The sequence below is a fragment of the Petromyzon marinus genome, unplaced genomic scaffold, assembly GCF_048934315.1.
Source record: "Petromyzon marinus isolate PM22_M1 ecotype Great Lakes invasive population unplaced genomic scaffold, UKy_Petmar_22M1.pri1.0 PM_Scaffold_110, whole genome shotgun sequence".
NCBI lineage: Eukaryota > Metazoa > Chordata > Hyperoartia > Petromyzontiformes > Petromyzontidae > Petromyzon > Petromyzon marinus.
This window is the reverse complement of record NW_027423070.1, coordinates 272,501-292,500: the sequence shown is the minus strand read 5'-3', so window position 1 is coordinate 292,500 and position 20,000 is coordinate 272,501. Positions and strand designations below refer to the sequence as shown.

The 20,000-nt window shown below is 50.6% G+C and overlaps 1 protein-coding gene across 1 annotated transcript in view; it reads right to left on the bottom strand.

The window, feature by feature from the left end:
• The window catches only part of LOC116938316 (circadian locomoter output cycles protein kaput-like), a 144,109-nt gene that overhangs the window by 3,860 nt on the left and 120,249 nt on the right, over window positions 1–20,000 (bottom strand). The window contains exons 16-17 of the mRNA XM_076063396.1: window positions 12,599–12,678; window positions 1–813 (exon numbers count right to left, since the gene is read on the bottom strand). The exon at window positions 1–813 is cut by the window's left edge and continues 3,860 nt beyond it. Coding sequence (XP_075919511.1) covers window positions 379–813; window positions 12,599–12,678 — 515 coding nt within the window. The 3' untranslated portion in view covers window positions 1–378. The remainder of the gene's footprint in view (window positions 814–12,598; window positions 12,679–20,000) is intronic.

Below are 20,000 nucleotides of genomic sequence, written 5' to 3'. Positions count from 1 at the left end.
GTGTGTGTGTGTCTCTGTGTCTCTCTCTCCATCTCTCTCTCTCGCTCTCTGTCTCTGTGTCTCTCTCCCTCCATCTCTCTCTCCATCTCTCTCTCTCCGTGTCTCTCTCCCCGTGTCTCTCTCACCGTAGGCATGGATGACTGTACGATCCGCAGCTGCTCCCTGATGGTGCCCAGCTCCTGCTGCTGATTCTCAATGCTGTGTTGCAGCTCCCAGGTTCTCTGTCTCTCTGTGTGTGTCTCTGTGTCTCTGTGTGTCTCTGTGTGTGTGTGTCTCTGTGTCTCTCTCTCCATCTCTCTCTCTCGCTCTCTGTCTCTGTGTCTCTCTCCCTCCATCTCTCTCTCCATCTCTCTCTCCCCGTGTCTCCCCGTGTCTCTCTCACCGTAGGCATGGATGACTGTACGATCCGCAGCTGCTCCCTGATGGTGCCCAGCTCCTGCTGCTGATTCTCAATGCTGTGTTGCAGCTCCCAGGTTCTCTGTCTCTCTGTGTGTGTCTCTGTGTCTCTGTGTGTCTCTGTGTGTGTGTGTCTCTGTGTCTCTCTCTCCATCTCTCTCTCTCGCTCTCTGTCTCTGTGTCTCTCTCCCTCCATCTCTCTCTCCATCTCTCTCTCCCCGTGTCTCCCCGTGTCTCTCTCACCGTAGGCATGGATGACTGTACGATCCGCAGCTGCTCCCTGATGGTGCCCAGCTCCTGCTGCTGATTCTCAATGCTGTGTTGCAGCTCCCAGGTCCTCCGCTCCAACTGCTCCTTCAGGTGCTGCATCGCCCCCAGGTGCACGCTGTACGGGAAGCCGGCGGCACCGCCACTCGCCTGCCGAGGGGTGACGGGGAGGGTGACAGGGCGGGTGACAAGGTGAGTGACAAGGTGAGTGACAGGGCAGCTGAGTGACGAGGCAGCTGAGTGACAAGGTGGGTGAGTGACAAGGTGGGTGACAAGGTGAGTGACAGGGCAGCTGAGTGACGAGGCAGCTGAGTGACAAGGTGGGTGAGTGACAAGGTGGGTGACAAGGTGAGTGACAAGGCAGCTGAGTGACGAGGCAGCTGAGTGACAAGGTGGGTGAGTGACAAGGTGGGTGGCAAGGTGAGTGACAGGGCAGCTGAGTGACGAGGCAGCTGAGTGACAAGGTGGGTGAGTGACAAGGTGGGTGACAAGGTGAGTGACAAGGCAGCTGAGTGACGAGGCAGCTGAGTGACAAGGTGGGTGAGTGACAAGGTGGGTGACAAGGTGAGTGACAGGGCAGCTGAGTGACGAGGCAGCTGAGTGACAAGGTGGGTGAGTGACAAGGTGGGTGACAAGGTGAGTGACAGGGCAGCTGAGTGACGAGGCAGCTGAGTGACAAGGTGGGTGAGTGACAAGGTGGGTGACAAGGTGAGTGACAAGGCAGCTGAGTGACGAGGCAGCTGAGTGACAAGGTGGGTGAGTGACAAGGTGGGTGGCAAGGTGAGTGACAGGGCAGCTGAGTGACGAGGCAGCTGAGTGACAAGGTGGGTGAGTGACAAGGTGGGTGACAAGGTGAGTGACAAGGCAGCTGAGTGACGAGGCAGCTGAGTGACAAGGTGGGTGAGTGACAAGGTGGGTGACAAGGTGAGTGACAGGGCAGCTGAGTGACGAGGCAGCTGAGTGACAAGGTGGGTGAGTGACAAGGTGGGTGACAAGGTGAGTGACAGGGCAGCTGAGTGACGAGGCAGCTGAGTGACAAGGTGGGTGAGTGACAAGGTGGGTGACAAGGTGAGTGACAAGGCAGCTGAGTGACGAGGCAGCTGAGTGACAAGGTGGGTGAGTGACAAGGTGGGTGACAAGGTGAGTGACAGGGCAGCTGAGTGACGAGGCAGCTGAGTGACAAGGTGGGTGAGTGACAAGGTGGGTGACAAGGTGAGTGACAGGGCAGCTGAGTGACGAGGCAGCTGAGTGACAAGGTGGGTGAGTGACAAGGTGGGTGACAAGGTGAGTGACAGGGCAGCTGAGTGACGAGGCAGCTGAGTGACAAGGTGGGTGAGTGACAAGGTGGGTGACAAGGTGAGTGACAGGGCAGCTGAGTGACGAGGCAGCTGAGTGACAAGGTGGGTGAGTGACAAGGTGGGTGACAAGGTGAGTGACAGGGCAGCTGAGTGACGAGGCAGCTGAGTGACGAGGCAGCTGAGTGACGAGGCAGCTGAGTGACAAGGTGAGTGACAAGGCAGCTGAGTGACAAGGTGAGTGAGTGACAAGGTGAGTGAGTGACAAGGTGAGTGAGTGACAAGGCAGCTGAGTGACAGGGCGGGGTGACAAGGCGGGTGACAAGGCAGCTGAGTGACAAGGCGGGTGACAAGGTGAGTGACAAGGCAGTTGAGTGACAGGGCGGGTGACAAGGCGAGTGACGAGGCAGCTGAGTGACAAGGCAGCTGAGTGACAAGGCAGCTGAGTGACAAGGCAGCTGAGTGACAAGGCAGCTGAGTGACAAGGCAGCTGAGTGACAAGGCAGCTGAGTGACGAGGCAGCTGAGTGACGAGGCAGCTGAGTGACAAGGCAGCTGAGTGACGAGGCAGCTGAGTGACGAGGCAGCTGAGTGACAAGGCAGCTGAGTGACAAGGCAGCTGAGTGACAAGGCAAGTGACGAGGCAGCTGAGTGACAAGGCAGCTGAGTGACAAGGCGAGTGACAAGGCAGCTGAGTGACAAGGCAGCTGAGTGACAAGGCAGCTGAGTGACAAGGCAAGTGACGAGGCAGCTGAGTGACAAGGCAGCTGAGTGACAAGGCGAGTGACAAGGCAGCTGAGTGACAAGGCGGGTGACAAGGTGGGTGACAAGGCAGCTGAGTGACAAGGCAGCTGAGTGACGAGGCAGCTGAGTGACAAGGCAGCTGAGTGACGAGGCAGCTGAGTGACGAGGCAGCTGAGTGACAAGGCAGCTGAGTGACAAGGCAGCTGAGTGACAAGGCAAGTGACGAGGCAGCTGAGTGACAAGGCAGCTGAGTGACAAGGCGAGTGACAAGGCAGCTGAGTGACAAGGCAGCTGAGTGACAAGGCGAGTGACGAGGCAGCTGAGTGACAAGGCAGCTGAGTGACAAGGCGAGTGACAAGGCAGCTGAGTGACAAGGCGAGTGACAAGGCAGCTGAGTGACAAGGCGAGTGACAAGGCAGCTGAGTGACAAGGCAGCTGAGTGACGAAGCAGCTGAGTGACAAGGCAGCTGAGTGACGAGGCAGCTGAGTGATAAGACAGCTGAGTGACAAGGCAGCTGAGTGACAAGGCAGCTGAGTGACAAGGCAGCTGAGTGACGAGGCAGCTGAGTGACGAGGCAGCTGAGTGACAAGGCAGCTGAGTGACAAGGCAGCTGAGTGACAAGGCAAGTGACGAGGCAGCTGAGTGACAAGGCAGCTGAGTGACAAGGCGAGTGACAAGGCAGCTGAGTGACAAGGCAGCTGAGTGACAAGGCAGCTGAGTGACAAGGCAAGTGACGAGGCAGCTGAGTGACAAGGCAGCTGAGTGACAAGGCGAGTGACAAGGCAGCTGAGTGACAAGGCGGGTGACAAGGTGGGTGACAAGGCAGCTGAGTGACAAGGCAGCTGAGTGACGAGGCAGCTGAGTGACAAGGCAGCTGAGTGACGAGGCAGCTGAGTGACAAGGCAGCTGAGTGACGAGGCAGCTGAGTGACGAGGCAGCTGAGTGACAAGGCAGCTGAGTGACAAGGCAGCTGAGTGACAAGGCAAGTGACGAGGCAGCTGAGTGACAAGGCAGCTGAGTGACAAGGCGAGTGACAAGGCAGCTGAGTGACAAGGCAGCTGAGTGACAAGGCGAGTGACGAGGCAGCTGAGTGACAAGGCAGCTGAGTGACAAGGCGAGTGACAAGGCAGCTGAGTGACAAGGCGAGTGACAAGGCAGCTGAGTGACAAGGCGAGTGACAAGGCAGCTGAGTGACAAGGCAGCTGAGTGACGAAGCAGCTGAGTGACAAGGCAGCTGAGTGACGAGGCAGCTGAGTGATAAGACAGCTGAGTGACAAGGCAGCTGAGTGACAAGGCAGCTGAGTGACAAGGCAGCTGAGTGACGAGGCAGCTGAGTGACAAGGCAGCTGAGTGACAAGGCAGCTGAGTGACAAGGCAGCTGAGTGACAAGGCGGGTGACGAGGCAGCTGAGTGACAAGGCAGCTGAGTGACAAGGCAGCTGAGTGACGAGGCAGCTGAGTGACAAGGCAGCTGAGTGACAAGGCGGGTGACAAGGCAGCTGAGTGACGAGGCTGAGTGTAAGACAGCTGAGTGACGAGGCAGCTGAGTGACAAGGCAGCTGAGTGACAAGGTGAGTGACGAGGCAGCTGAGTGACAAGGCAGCTGAGTGACAAGGCAGCTGAGTGACAAGGCAGCTGAGTGACAAGGCAGCTGAGTGACAAGGCAGCTGAGTGACAAGGCAGCTGAGTGACAAGGCAGCTGAGTGACAAGGCAGCTGAGTGACAAGGTGAGTGACGAGGCAGCTGAGTGACAAGGCAGCTGAGTGACAAGGCAGCTGAGTGACAAGGCAGCTGAGTGACAAGGCAGCTGAGTGACAAGGCAGCTGAGTGACAAGGCAGCTGAGTGAGTGAGTTCTGCTGCTTCTGCTGTAGCTGAGTCTAGGGATGCAGCAGCGACAGGCATCACACTACACCATCACTACACCATCACTACACCATACACCATCACTACACCATCACTACACCATACACCATCACTACACCATCACTACACCATACACCATCACTACACCATCACTACACCATACACCATCACTACACCATCACTACACCATACACCATACACCATCACTACACCATACACCATCACTACACCATCACTACACCATCACTACACAATCACGACACTATCACTACACCATCACTACACCATCACTACAGCATCACTACACCATCACTACACCATACACCATCAATACACCATCACTACACCATACACTACACCATACACCATCACTACACCATCACAACACCATCACTACACCATACACCATCACTACACCATCACTACACCATACACTACACCATACACCATCACTACACCATCACAACACCATCACTACACCATACACCATCACTACACCATCACTACACCATACACCATCACTACACCATCACTACACCATCACTACACCATACACCATCACTACACCATACACCATCACTACACCATACACCATCACTACACCATCACTACACCATCACTACACCATACACCATCACTACACCATACACCATCACTACACCATACACCATCACTACACCATCACTACACCATACACCATCACTACACCATACACCATCACTACACCATACACCATCACTACACCACCACTACACCATACACCATCACTACACCATCACTACACCATCACTACACCATACACCATCACTACACCATCACTACACCATCACTACACCATACACTACACCATACACCATCACTACACCATCACAACACCATCACTACACCATACACCATCACTACACCATACACTACACCATACACCATCACTACACCATCCACAACACCATCACTACACCATACACCATCACTACACCATCACTACACCATACACTACACCATACACCATCACTACACCATCACAACACCATCACTACACCATACACCATCACTACACCATCACTACACCATACACCATCACTACACCATCACTACACCATCACTACACCATCACTACACCATACACCATCACTACACCATCACAACACCATCACTACACCATACACCATCACTACACCATCACTACACCATACACCATCACTACACCATCACTACACCATCACTACACCATCACTACACCATACACCATCACTACACCAATACGCCATCACTACACCATCACTACACCATCACTACACCATCACTACACCATACACCATCACTACACCATCACTACTCCATACACCATCACTACACCATCACTACACCATCACTACACCATACGCCATCACTACACCATCACTACACCATCACTACACCATACACCATCACTACACCATCACTACACCATCACTACACCATACACCATAACTACACCATCACTACACCATCACTACACATACACCATCACTACACCATCACTACACCATCACTACACCATCACTACACCATCACTACACCATACACCATCAATACACCATCACTACACCATATACCATCACTACACCATCACTACACCATCACTACACCATCACTACACCATACACCATCACTACACCATCACTACACCATCACTACACCATACACCATCACTACACCATCACTACACCATCACTACACCATACACCATCACTACACCATCACTACACCATCACTACACCATACACCATCACTACACCATCACTACACCATACACCATCACTACACCATCACTACACCATCACTACACCATACACCATCACTACACCATACACCATCACTACACCATACACCATCACTACACCATCACTACACCATACACCATCACTACACCATACACCATCACTACACCATACACCATCACTACACCATCACTACACCATACACCATCACTACACCATACACCATCACTACACCATACACCATCACTACACCATCACTACACCATACACCATCACTACACCATACACCATCACTACACCATACACCATCACTACACCATACACCATCACTACACCATCACTACACCATCACTACACCATACACCATCACTACACCACCACTACACCATCACTACACCATACACCACCACTACACCATACACCATCACTACACCATCACTACACTATCACTACACCATACACCATCACTACACCATACACCATCACTACACCATCACTACACCAACACTACACCATACACCATCACTACACCATACACCATCACTACACCATCACTACACCATCACTACACCGTACACCATCACTACACCATACACCATCACTACACCACCACTACACCATCACTACACCATACACCATCACTACACCATCACTACACCATCACTACACCATACACCATCACTACACCATCACTACACCATCACTACACCATACACCATCACTACACCATCACTACACCATCACTACACCATACACCATCACTACACCATCACTACACCATACACCATCACTACACCATCACTACACCATACACCATCACTACACCATCACTACACCATCACTACACCATACACCATCACTACACCATACACCATCACTACACCATCACTACACCATACACCATCACTACACCATCACTACACCATGCACCATCACTACACCATCACTACACCATCACTACACCATCACTACACCACCACTACACCATACACCATCACTACACCATACACCATCACTACACCATACACCATCACTACACCATCACTACACCATCACTACACCATCACTACACCATCACTACACCATACACCATCACTACACCATCACTACACCATACACCATCACTACACCATAACTACACCATCACTACACCATACACCATCACTACACCATCACTACACCATCACTACACCATACACCATCACTACACCATCACTACACCATACACCAGCACTACACCATCACTGCACCATCACTACACCATCACTACACCATACACCATCACTACACCATCACTACACCATCACTACACCATACACCATCACTACACCATACAACATCACTACACCATCACTACAACATACACCATCACTACACCATCACTACACCATACACCATCATTACACCATACACCATCACTACACCATCACTACACCATCACTACACCATACACCATCACTATACCATACACCATCACTACACCATCACTACACCATCAGTACACCATCACTACACCATCACTACACCATACACCATCACTACACCATCACTACACCATCACTACACGATCACTACACCATACACCATCACTACACCATCACTACACCATACACCATCACTACACCATCACTACACCATCACTACACCATACACCATCACTACACCATCACTACACCATCACTACACCATACACCATCACTACACCATCACTACACCATCACTACACCATACACCATCACTACACCATCACTACACCATCACTACACCATACACCATCACTACACCATCACTACACCATCACTACACCATCACTACACCATACACCATCACTACACCATCACTACACCATCACTACACCATACACCATCACTACACCATCACTACACCATCACTACACCATACATCATCACTACCCATCACTACACCATCACTACACCATACACCATCACTACACCATACACCATCACTACACCATCACTACACCACTACACCATCACTACACCATACACCATCACTACACCATCACTACACCATCACTACACCATACACCATCACTACACCATCACTACACCATACACCATCACTACACCATACACCATCACTACACACCATACACCATCACTACACCATCACTACACCAACACCATCACTACACCATACACCATCACTACACCATACACCATCACTACACCATCACTACACCATACACCATCACTACACCATCACTACACCATCACTACATACACCATCACTACACCATCACTACACCATCACTACACCATCACTACACCATCACTACACCATCACTACACCATACACCATCACTACACCATACACCATCACTACACACATCACTACACCATACACCATCACTACACCATACCCCATCACTACACCATACACCATCACTACACCATACACCATCACTACACCATACACCATCACTACACCATCACTACACCATACACCATCACTACACCATACACCATCACTACACCATACACCATCACTACACCATCACTACACCATCACTACACCATACACCATCACTACACCATACACCATCACTACACCATCACTACACCATCACTACACCATACACCATCACTACACCATCACTACACCATCACTACACCATACACCATCACTACACCATACACCATCACTACACCATCACTACACCATACACCATCACTACACCATCACTACACCATCACTACACCATACACCATCACTACACCATCACTACCCATCACTACACCATCACTACACCATACACCATCACTACACCATACACCATCACTACACCATACACCATCACTACCCATCACTACACCATCACTACACCATACACCATCACTACACCATCACTACACCATACCACCATACACCATCACTACACCATCACCCATCACTACACCATACACCATCACTACACCATCACTACACCATCACTACACCATACACCATCACTACACCATCACTACACCATACACCATCACTACACCATCACTACACCATCACTACACCATACACCATCACTACACCATCACTACACCATCACTACACCATACACCATCACTACACCATCACTACACCATACACCATCACTACACCATACACCATCACTACACCATCACTGCACCATCACTACACCATACACCATCACTACACCATCACTACACCATCACTACACCATACACATACACCATCACTACACCATCACTACACCATCACTACACCATACACCATCACTACACCATACACCATCACTACACCATCACTACACCATACACCATCACTACACCATCACTACACCATACACCATCACTACACCATCACTACACCATCACTACACCATACACCATCACTACACCATACACCATCACTACACCATACACCATCACTACACCATCACTACACCATCACTACACCATCACTACACCATACACCATCACTACACCATCACTACACCATCACTACACCATCACTACACCATACACCATCACTACACCATCACTACACCATCACTACACCATCACTACACCATACACCATCACTACACCATCACTACACCATACACCATCACTACACCATACTACACCATCACTACACCATACACCATCACTACACCATCACTACACCATCACTACACCATACACCATCACTACACCATCACTACACCATACACCATCACTACACCATACCCATCACCCATACACCATCACTACACCATACACCATCATTACACCATCACTACACCATACACCATCACTACACCATCACTACACCATGCACCATCACTACACCATCACTACACCATCACTACACCATACACCATCACTACACCATACACCATCACTACACCATCACTACACCATACACCATCACTACACCATACACCATCACTACACCATCACTACACCATACACCATCACTACACCATACACCATCACTACACCATCACTACACCATACACCATCACTACACCATCACTACACCATCACTACACCATCACTACACCATACACCATCACTACACCATCACTACACCATACACCATCACTACACCATACACCATCACTACACCATCACTACACCATACACCATCACTACACCATCACTACACCATACACCATCACTACACCATCACTACACCATACACCATCACTAAACCATACACCATCACTACACCATCACTACACCATACACCATCACTACACCATACAGCATCACTACACCATCACTACACCATCACTACACCATCACTACACCATACACCATCACTACACCATCACTACACCATCACTAACACCATACACCATCACTACACCATCACTACACCATCACTACAGCATACACCATCACTACACCATCACTACACCATACACCACCACTACACCATCACTACACCATACACCATCACTACACCATACACATCACTACACCATACACCACCACTACACCATCACTACACCATACACCATCACTACACCATCACTACACCATACACCATCACTACACCATCACTACACCATCACTACACCATACACCATCACCACACCATCACTACACCATACACCATCACTACACCATCACTACACCATCACTACACCATACACCATCACTACACCATACACCATCACTACACCATACACCATCACTACACCATCACTACACCATCACTACACCATACACCATCACTACACCATCACTACACCATACACCATCACTACACCATCACTACACCATACACCATCACTACACCATCACTACACCATCACTACACCATACACCATCACTACACCATCACTACACCATCACTACACCATACACCATCACTACACCATCACTACACCATACACCATCACTACACCATCACTACACCATACACCATCACTACACCATCACTACACCATACACCATCACTACACCATCACTACACCATACACCATCACTACACCATCACTGCACCATCACTACACCATACACCATCACTACACCATCACTACACCATACACCATCACTACACCATCACTACACCATACACCATCACTACACCATCACTACACCATACACCATCACTACACCATACACCATCACTACACCATCACTGCACCATCACTACACCATCACTACACCATACACCATCACTACACCATCACTACACCATACACCATCACTACACCATACACCATCACTACACCATCACTACATCATCACTACACCATCACTACACCATCACTACACCATCACTACACCATACACCATCACTACACCATCACTACACCATCACTACACCATACACCATCACTACACCATCACTACATCATCACTACACCATCACTACACCATCACTACACCATACACCATCACTACACCATCACTACACCATCACTACACCATACACCATCACTACACCATCACTACACCATCACTACACCATACACCATCACTACACCATCACTACACCATCACTACACCATACACCATCACTACACCATCACTACACCATCACTACACCATACACCATCACTACACCATCACTACACCATCACTACACCATCACTACACCATACACCATCACTACACCATCACTACACCATCACTACACCATACACCATCACTACACCATCACTACACCATCACTACACCATACACCATCACTACACCATACACCATCACTACACCATCACTACACCATCACTACACCATCACTACACCATACACCATCACTACACCATCACTACACCATCACTACACCATCACTACACCATACACCATCACTACACCATCACTACACCATACACCATCACTACACCATACACCATCACTACACCATCACTACACCATCACTACACCATCACTACACCATACACCATCACTACACCATACACCATCACTACACCATACACCATCACTACACCATCACTACACCATACACCATCACTACACCATCACTACACCATCACTACACCATACACCATCACTACACCATCACTACACCATCACTACACCTGGGGGGGAGGGGCTGTGGGGGGTACCTGAGGGGAGGGGCTGTGGGGGATACCTGAGGGGAGGGGCTGTGGGGGTACCTGGGGGGAGGGGCTGTGGGGGATACCTGAGGGGAGGGGCTGTGGGATTACCTGAGGGGAGGGGCTGTGGGGGGTGCCTGAGGGGAGGGGCTGTGGGGGTACCTGAGGGGAGGGGCTGTGGGATTACCTGAGGGGAGGGGCTGTGTGGGGTACCTGAGGGGAGGGGCTGTGGGGGGTACCTGGGGGGGAGGGGCTGTGGGGGATGAGGTGGAGTGGAGAGACGGGGTGCTGAGCTCCACAGGCACGCGAGTTGGAGTTGCTGTGACACAAACACAATCACACACAGTGTCACTCACACAGTGTCACACACACAGTGACACAGTGACACACACACACACACAGTGACACACACAGTGACACACACACAGTGTCACACACAGTGTCACACACAGTGTCACACACACAGTGACACACACACAGTGTCACACACACAGTGACACACACACAGTGTCACTCACACAGTGTCACACACACAGTGACACAGTGACACACACACACACACAGTGACACACACAGTGACACACACACAGTGTCACACACAGTGTCACACACAGTGTCACACACACAGTGACACTCACACAGTGTCACACACACAGTGACACACACACAGTGTCACTCACACAGTGTCACTCACACAGTGTCACACACACAGTGTCACACACACAGTGTCACACACACAGTGACACACAGTGTCACACACACACAGTGACACACACACAGTGTCACACACAGTGTCACACACACAGTGTCACACACACAGTGTCACACAGTGTCACACACACACAGTGACACACACACAGTGTCACACACACAGTGTTACACACACAGTGTCACACACACACAGTGTCACACACACAGTGTCACACACACAGTGTCACACAGTGTCACACACACAGTGTCACACACACAGTGTCACACAGTGTCACACACACACAGTGACACACACACAGTGTCACACACACAGTGTTACACACACAGTGTCACACACACAGTGTCACACAGTGTCACACACAGTGACACAGTGTCACACACACACAGTGACACACACACAGTGACACACACAGTGTCACACACACAGTGACACACACAGTGTCACACACACACAGTGTCACACAGTGTCACACACACACAGTGTCACACACACAGTGTCACACACAGTGTCACACACACAACACACAGTGGACACACATACACACACAGTGACACACACACAGTGTCACACACACAGTGACACCACACACAGTGACACACACACAGTGACACACACACAGTGTCACACACACACACACAGTGTCACACACACACAGTGTCACACACACAGTGTCACACACACACAATGTCACACACACACAGTGTCACACACACAGTGTCACACACACAGTGACACACAGTGTCACACACAGTGTCACACACAGTGACACACAGTGTCACACACACACAGTGTCACACACACACAGTGTCACACACACAGTGTCACACACAGTGACACACACACAGTGTCACTCACACACACACAGTGACACACAGTGTCACACACATAGTGTCACACACAGTGACACACAGTGTCACACACACACAGTGTTACACACACACAGTGTCACACACACAGTGTCACACAGTGTCACACACAGTGTCACACACACACAGTGTCACACACACACACAGTGACACACAGTGACACAGTGTCACTCACACACAGTGTCACACACACAGTGTCACACACACACAGTGTCACACACACAGTGTCACACACACACAGTGTCACACACACAGTGTCACACACAGTGACACACACACACAGTGTCACACACAGTGACACACACACAACAGTGACACACACAGTGACACACACACACAGTGTCACACACACAGTGACACACACACAGTGTCACACACACACAGTGTCACACACACAGTGTCACACACACAGTGTCACACACACACACACAGTGTCAGACACACAGTGTCACACACACAGTGTCACACACACAGTGTCACTCACACACAGTGTCACACACACACACAGTGTCACACACACAGTGTCACACACACACACAGTGTCACACACACAGTGTCACACAGTGTCACACACACAGTGTTACACACACAGTGTCACACACACACAGTGTCACACACACAGTGTTACACACACAGTGTCACACACACACACAGTGTCACACACACAGTGTTACACACACAGTGTCTCACACACACACACACAGTGTCACACACACAGTGTCACACACACACAGTGTCACACAGTGTCACACACCACACAGTGTCACACACAGTGTTACACACACAGTGTCACACACACACAGTGTCACACACACAGTGTCACACACACAGTGTCACACACACACACAGTGTCACACACACAGTGTCACACACACAGTGTCACACACACAGTGTCACACACACACAGTGTCACACAGTGTCACACACACACACAGTGTCACACACACAGTGTTACACACACAGTGTCACACACACACAGTGTCACACACACAGTGTTACACACACAGTGTCACACACACAGTGTCACACACACAGTGTTACACACACAGTGTCACACACACACAGTGTCACACAGTGTCACACACATAGTGTCACACACACAGTGTCACACAGTGTCACTCACACAGTATTACACACACAGTGTCACACACACAGTGACACACACAGTGTCACACACACAGTGACACACACAGTGACACACAATGACACACACAGTGTTACACACACACAGTGACACACACACAGTGACACACACACAGTGGCACACACACACAGTGACACACACACAGTGACACACACAGTAACACTAACACACACACAGTGACACACACACAGTGACACACACACAGTGGCACACACACACAGTGACACACACACAATGACACACACAGTAACACTAACACACACACAGTGACACACACACAGTGACACACACACACAGTGACACACACACAGTGATACACACACAGTGACACACAGTGACACACACAGTGACACACACACAGTGACACACACAGTAACACTAACACACACACAGTGACACACACACAGTGACACACACACAGTGACACACACAGTAAACACATAACACACACACGTGACACACACACAGTGACACACACACAGTGACACACACAGTAACACTAACACACACACAGTGACACACACACAGTGACACACACACAGTGACACACACACAGTGACACACACATACACAGTGACACACACACAGTGACACACACAGTAACACTAACACACACACAGTGACACACACACAGTGACACACACAGTAACACTAACACACACACAGTGATACACACACAGTGACACACACAGTAACACTAACACACACACACAGTGTGTCTCAGTCAGTCGACCCGTGGCACCTGGGTCTGCCCCGTGACCTCCTGCCAGCGGGCGTTCGACACTCCACGTGGCCTCAGGGTGCACATAGCCTGGCACAAGCGTCGTGGTGACGTCACCGCCACTTAGTGGCGAATGGCGGTTGTTGTTGTTGTGTGTGTCTGTGTGTGTGTCACTGTGTGTCACTGTGAGTGTCACTGTGTGTGTCACTGTGTGTGTGTCACTGTGTGTCACTGTGTGTGTGTCACTGTGTGTGTCACTGTGTGTGTGTCACTGTGTGTGTCACTGTGTGTGTGTCACTGTGTGTGTCACTGTGTGTGTGTCACTGTGTGTGTCACTGTGTGTGTGTGGAGAGAGTGGAGAGTTTCCCATACCTGGGCAGTGTGCTTATGACTGGCTCCAGTTTAACAGCAGAGGTCTCACTCCGAATCAGTCGAGCGGCAATATCTTTTCATCGGTTGCGTAACGCTGTGTGGAAGCTACCTGGTCTGTCGCTCCGCACTAAGCTTCAGGTCTTCTCGGCCACGGTCATTCCCTCCCTTCTCTACGCTTGCGAAACGTGGACCCCCCTAATGGAACATCTTCGCCGGTTAGAAACATTTAGGCTGACCTGCCTACGATCCATCCTGGGTTTAACCAGACTGGATTGTGTGAGGAGCTCACAAATCCTTGAAAGATCTGGGCAGGGTCCCATCGGTGAGCTCCTCCGGCAGGCAAGGCTGCGATGGCTGGGTCATGTAGCCCGCATGCCCAGCCACCGCATGCCGAAACAGCTTTTGTTTGGCCGGATTGAGGGGGCTAAGCGGGCGCGGCACGGGCTAGAGAAGAGATGGAGTGATGTGGTACAGGAGGACGTGGAGCTGAGTGGACTTGCCGATGACTGGTACCAGCGGTGTCAAGATCGGCCTCTGTGGAGGAGGCTCGTGAAGGATGCTACTGGGCAGTTGGAGGCAGTCGCCCTCCAACAACAACGGAGGGCGGAGGAGCGACGCTCACAACAGCGAGCGGAGCGCCGGGTGGCTAAAGCACAGCAGGTTGGCACAGTAGGGGGCACAGGTGGTGCATCAGCCCGTCATCTCAGTCAGTCGACCCGTGGCACCTGGGTCTGCCCCGTGACCTCCTGCCAGCGGGCGTTCGACACTTCACGTGGCCTCAGGGTGCACATAGCCTGGCACAAGCGTCGTGGTGACGTCACCGCCACTTAGTGGCGAATGGCGGTTGTTGTTGTTGTTGTTGTCTGTGTGTGTGTCACTGTGTGTGTCTGTGTGTGTGTCACTGTGTGTGTGTCACTGTGTGTGTCACTGTGTGTGTGTCACTGTGTGTGTCACTGTGTGTGTCACTGTGTGTGTGTCACTGTGTGTGTAACTGTGTGTGTGTCACTGTGTGTGTCACTGTGTGTCACTATGTGTGTGTCACTGTGTGTGTCACTGTGTGTGTGTCAATGTGTGTCTCACTGTGTGTGTCACTGTGTGTGTCACTGTGTGTGTGTCACTGTGTGTGTGTCACTGTGTGTCTCACTGTGTGTGTGTCACTGTGTGTCTGTCACTGTGTGTGTCACTGTGTGTGTCACTGTGTGTGTGTCACTGTGTGTGTGTCACTGTGTGTGTGTGTCACTGTGTGTGTCACTGTGTGTGTGTCACTGTGTGTGTGTCACTGTGTGTGACACTGTGTGTGTGTCACTGTGTGTGTGTCACTGTGTGTGTCACTGTGTGTGTCACTGTGTGTGTGTCACTGTGTGTGTCACTGTGTGTGTGTCACTGTGTGTGTCACTGTGTGTGTGTCACTGTGTGTGTCACTGTGTGTGTGTCACTGTGTGTGTGTCACTGTGTGTGTGTCACTGTGTGTGTGTCACTGTGTGTCACTATGTGTGTGTCACTGTGTGTGTCACTGTGTGTGTGTCAATGTGTGTTTCACTGTGTGTGTCACTGTGTGTGTCACTGTGTGTGTGTCACTGTGTGTGTGTCACTGTGTGTCTCACTGTGTGTGTGTCACTGTGTGTGTGTCACTGTGTGTGTCACTGTGTGTGTGTCACTGTGTGTGTGTCACTGTGTGTGTGTGTCACTGTGTGTGTCACTGTGTGTGTCACTGTGTGTCACTGTGTGTGTGTCACTGTGTGTGTGTCACTGTGTGTGACACTGTGTGTGTGTCACTGTGTGAGTGTCACTGTGTGTGTCACTGTGTGTGTCACTGTGTGTGTCACTGTGTGTGTGTCACTGTGTGTGTCACTGTGTTTGTGTCACTGTGTGTGTCACTGTGTGTGTGTGTCACTGTGTGTGTGTCACTGTGTGTCACTGTGTGTGTGTCACTGTGTGTGTGTCACTGTGTGTGTCACTGTGTGTGTCACTGTGTGTGTGTGTCACTGTGTGTGTGTCACTGTGTGTGTGTCACTGTGTGTGTGTGTGTCACTGTGTGTGTCACTGTGTGTGTGTCACTGTGTGTGTCACTGTGTGTGTGTCACTGTGTGTGTGTGTCACTGTGTGTGTCACTGTGTGTGTGTCACTGTGTGTGTCACTGTGTGTGTGTCACTGTGTGTGTCACTGTGTGTGTGTCACTGTGTGTGTCACTGTGTGTAACACTGTGTGTGTGTGTCACTGTGTGTGTCACTGTGTGTGTCACTGTGTGTGTGTCACTGTGTGTGTCACTGTGTGTAACACTGTGTGTATATGTGTGTGTCACTGTGTGAGCGGTAGTGTAGTGGTTAGCGCTACGCTGCGCTATGAACCTGGCGACCCGGGTTCGATTCCCGCTCACGGCCAACACCAGTGACGATTATCTGAACCGGTCCCGGGCCTCCCCTAGGTCGACTCAGCCTAAAATGAGTACCTGGTGTAGCGGTGTGTAAACATCGCCACTAGGGAGACAAAGGCGGTCGGGCGTGGTCCTGGCCACCCACCCCCTCGTGTACCGTTCCGGCCTTCAAAGGTGCTCGCTAACAGCACTTGCCCCCTACAGTCTGTTAAGGCTATATGGGGGATCTTTGTCTTTGTTATCTTTGTGTCACTGTGTGTGTCACTGTGTGTGTGTCACTGTGTGTGTGTCACTGTGTGTGTGTCACTGTGTGAGTGTCACTGTGTGTGTCACTGTGTGTGTCACTGTGTGTGTCACTGTGTGTGTGTCACTGTGTGTGTCACTGTGTGTGTGTCACTGTGTGTGTGTCACTGTGTGTGTGTCACTGTGTGTGTCACTGTGTGTGTGTCACTGTGTGTGTGTCACTGTGTGTGTGTCACTGTGTGTGTGTCACTGTGTGTCACTATGTGTGTGTCACTGTGTGTGTCACTGTGTGTGTGTCAATGTGTGTCTCACTGTGTGTGTCACTGTGTGTGTCACTGTGTGTGTGTCACTGTGTGTGTGTCACTGTGTGTCTCACTGTGTGTGTGTCACTGTGTGTGTGTCACTGTGTGTGTCACTGTGTGTGTGTCACTGTGTGTGTGTCACTGTGTGTGTGTGTCACTGTGTGTGTCACTGTGTGTGTCACTGTGTGTCACTGTGTGTGTGTCACTGTGTGTGTGTCACTGTGTGTGACACTGTGTGTGTGTCACTGTGTGAGTGTCACTGTGTGTGTCACTGTGTGTGTCACTGTGTGTGTCACTGTGTGTGTGTCACTGTGTGTGTCACTGTGTTTGTGTCACTGTGTGTGTCACTGTGTGTGTGTGTCACTGTGTGTGTGTCACTGTGTGTCACTGTGTGTGTGTCACTGTGTGTGTGTCACTGTGTGTGTCACTGTGTGTGTCACTGTGTGTGTGTGTCACTGTGTGTGTGTCACTGTGTGTGTGTCACTGTGTGTGTGTGTGTCACTGTGTGTGTCACTGTGTGTGTGTCACTGTGTGTGTCACTGTGTGTGTGTCACTGTGTGTGTGTGTCACTGTGTGTGTCACTGTGTGTGTGTCACTGTGTGTGTCACTGTGTGTGTGTCACTGTGTGTGTCACTGTGTGTGTGTCACTGTGTGTGTCACTGTGTGTAACACTGTGTGTGTGTGTCACTGTGTGTGTCACTGTGTGTGTCACTGTGTGTGTGTCACTGTGTGTGTCACTGTGTGTAACACTGTGTGTATATGTGTGTGTCACTGTGTGAGCGGTAGTGTAGTGGTTAGCGCTACGCTGCGCTATGAACCTGGCGACCCGGGTTCGATTCCCGCTCACGGCCAACACCAGTGACGATTATCTGAACCGGTCCCGGGCCTCCCCTAGGTCGACTCAGCC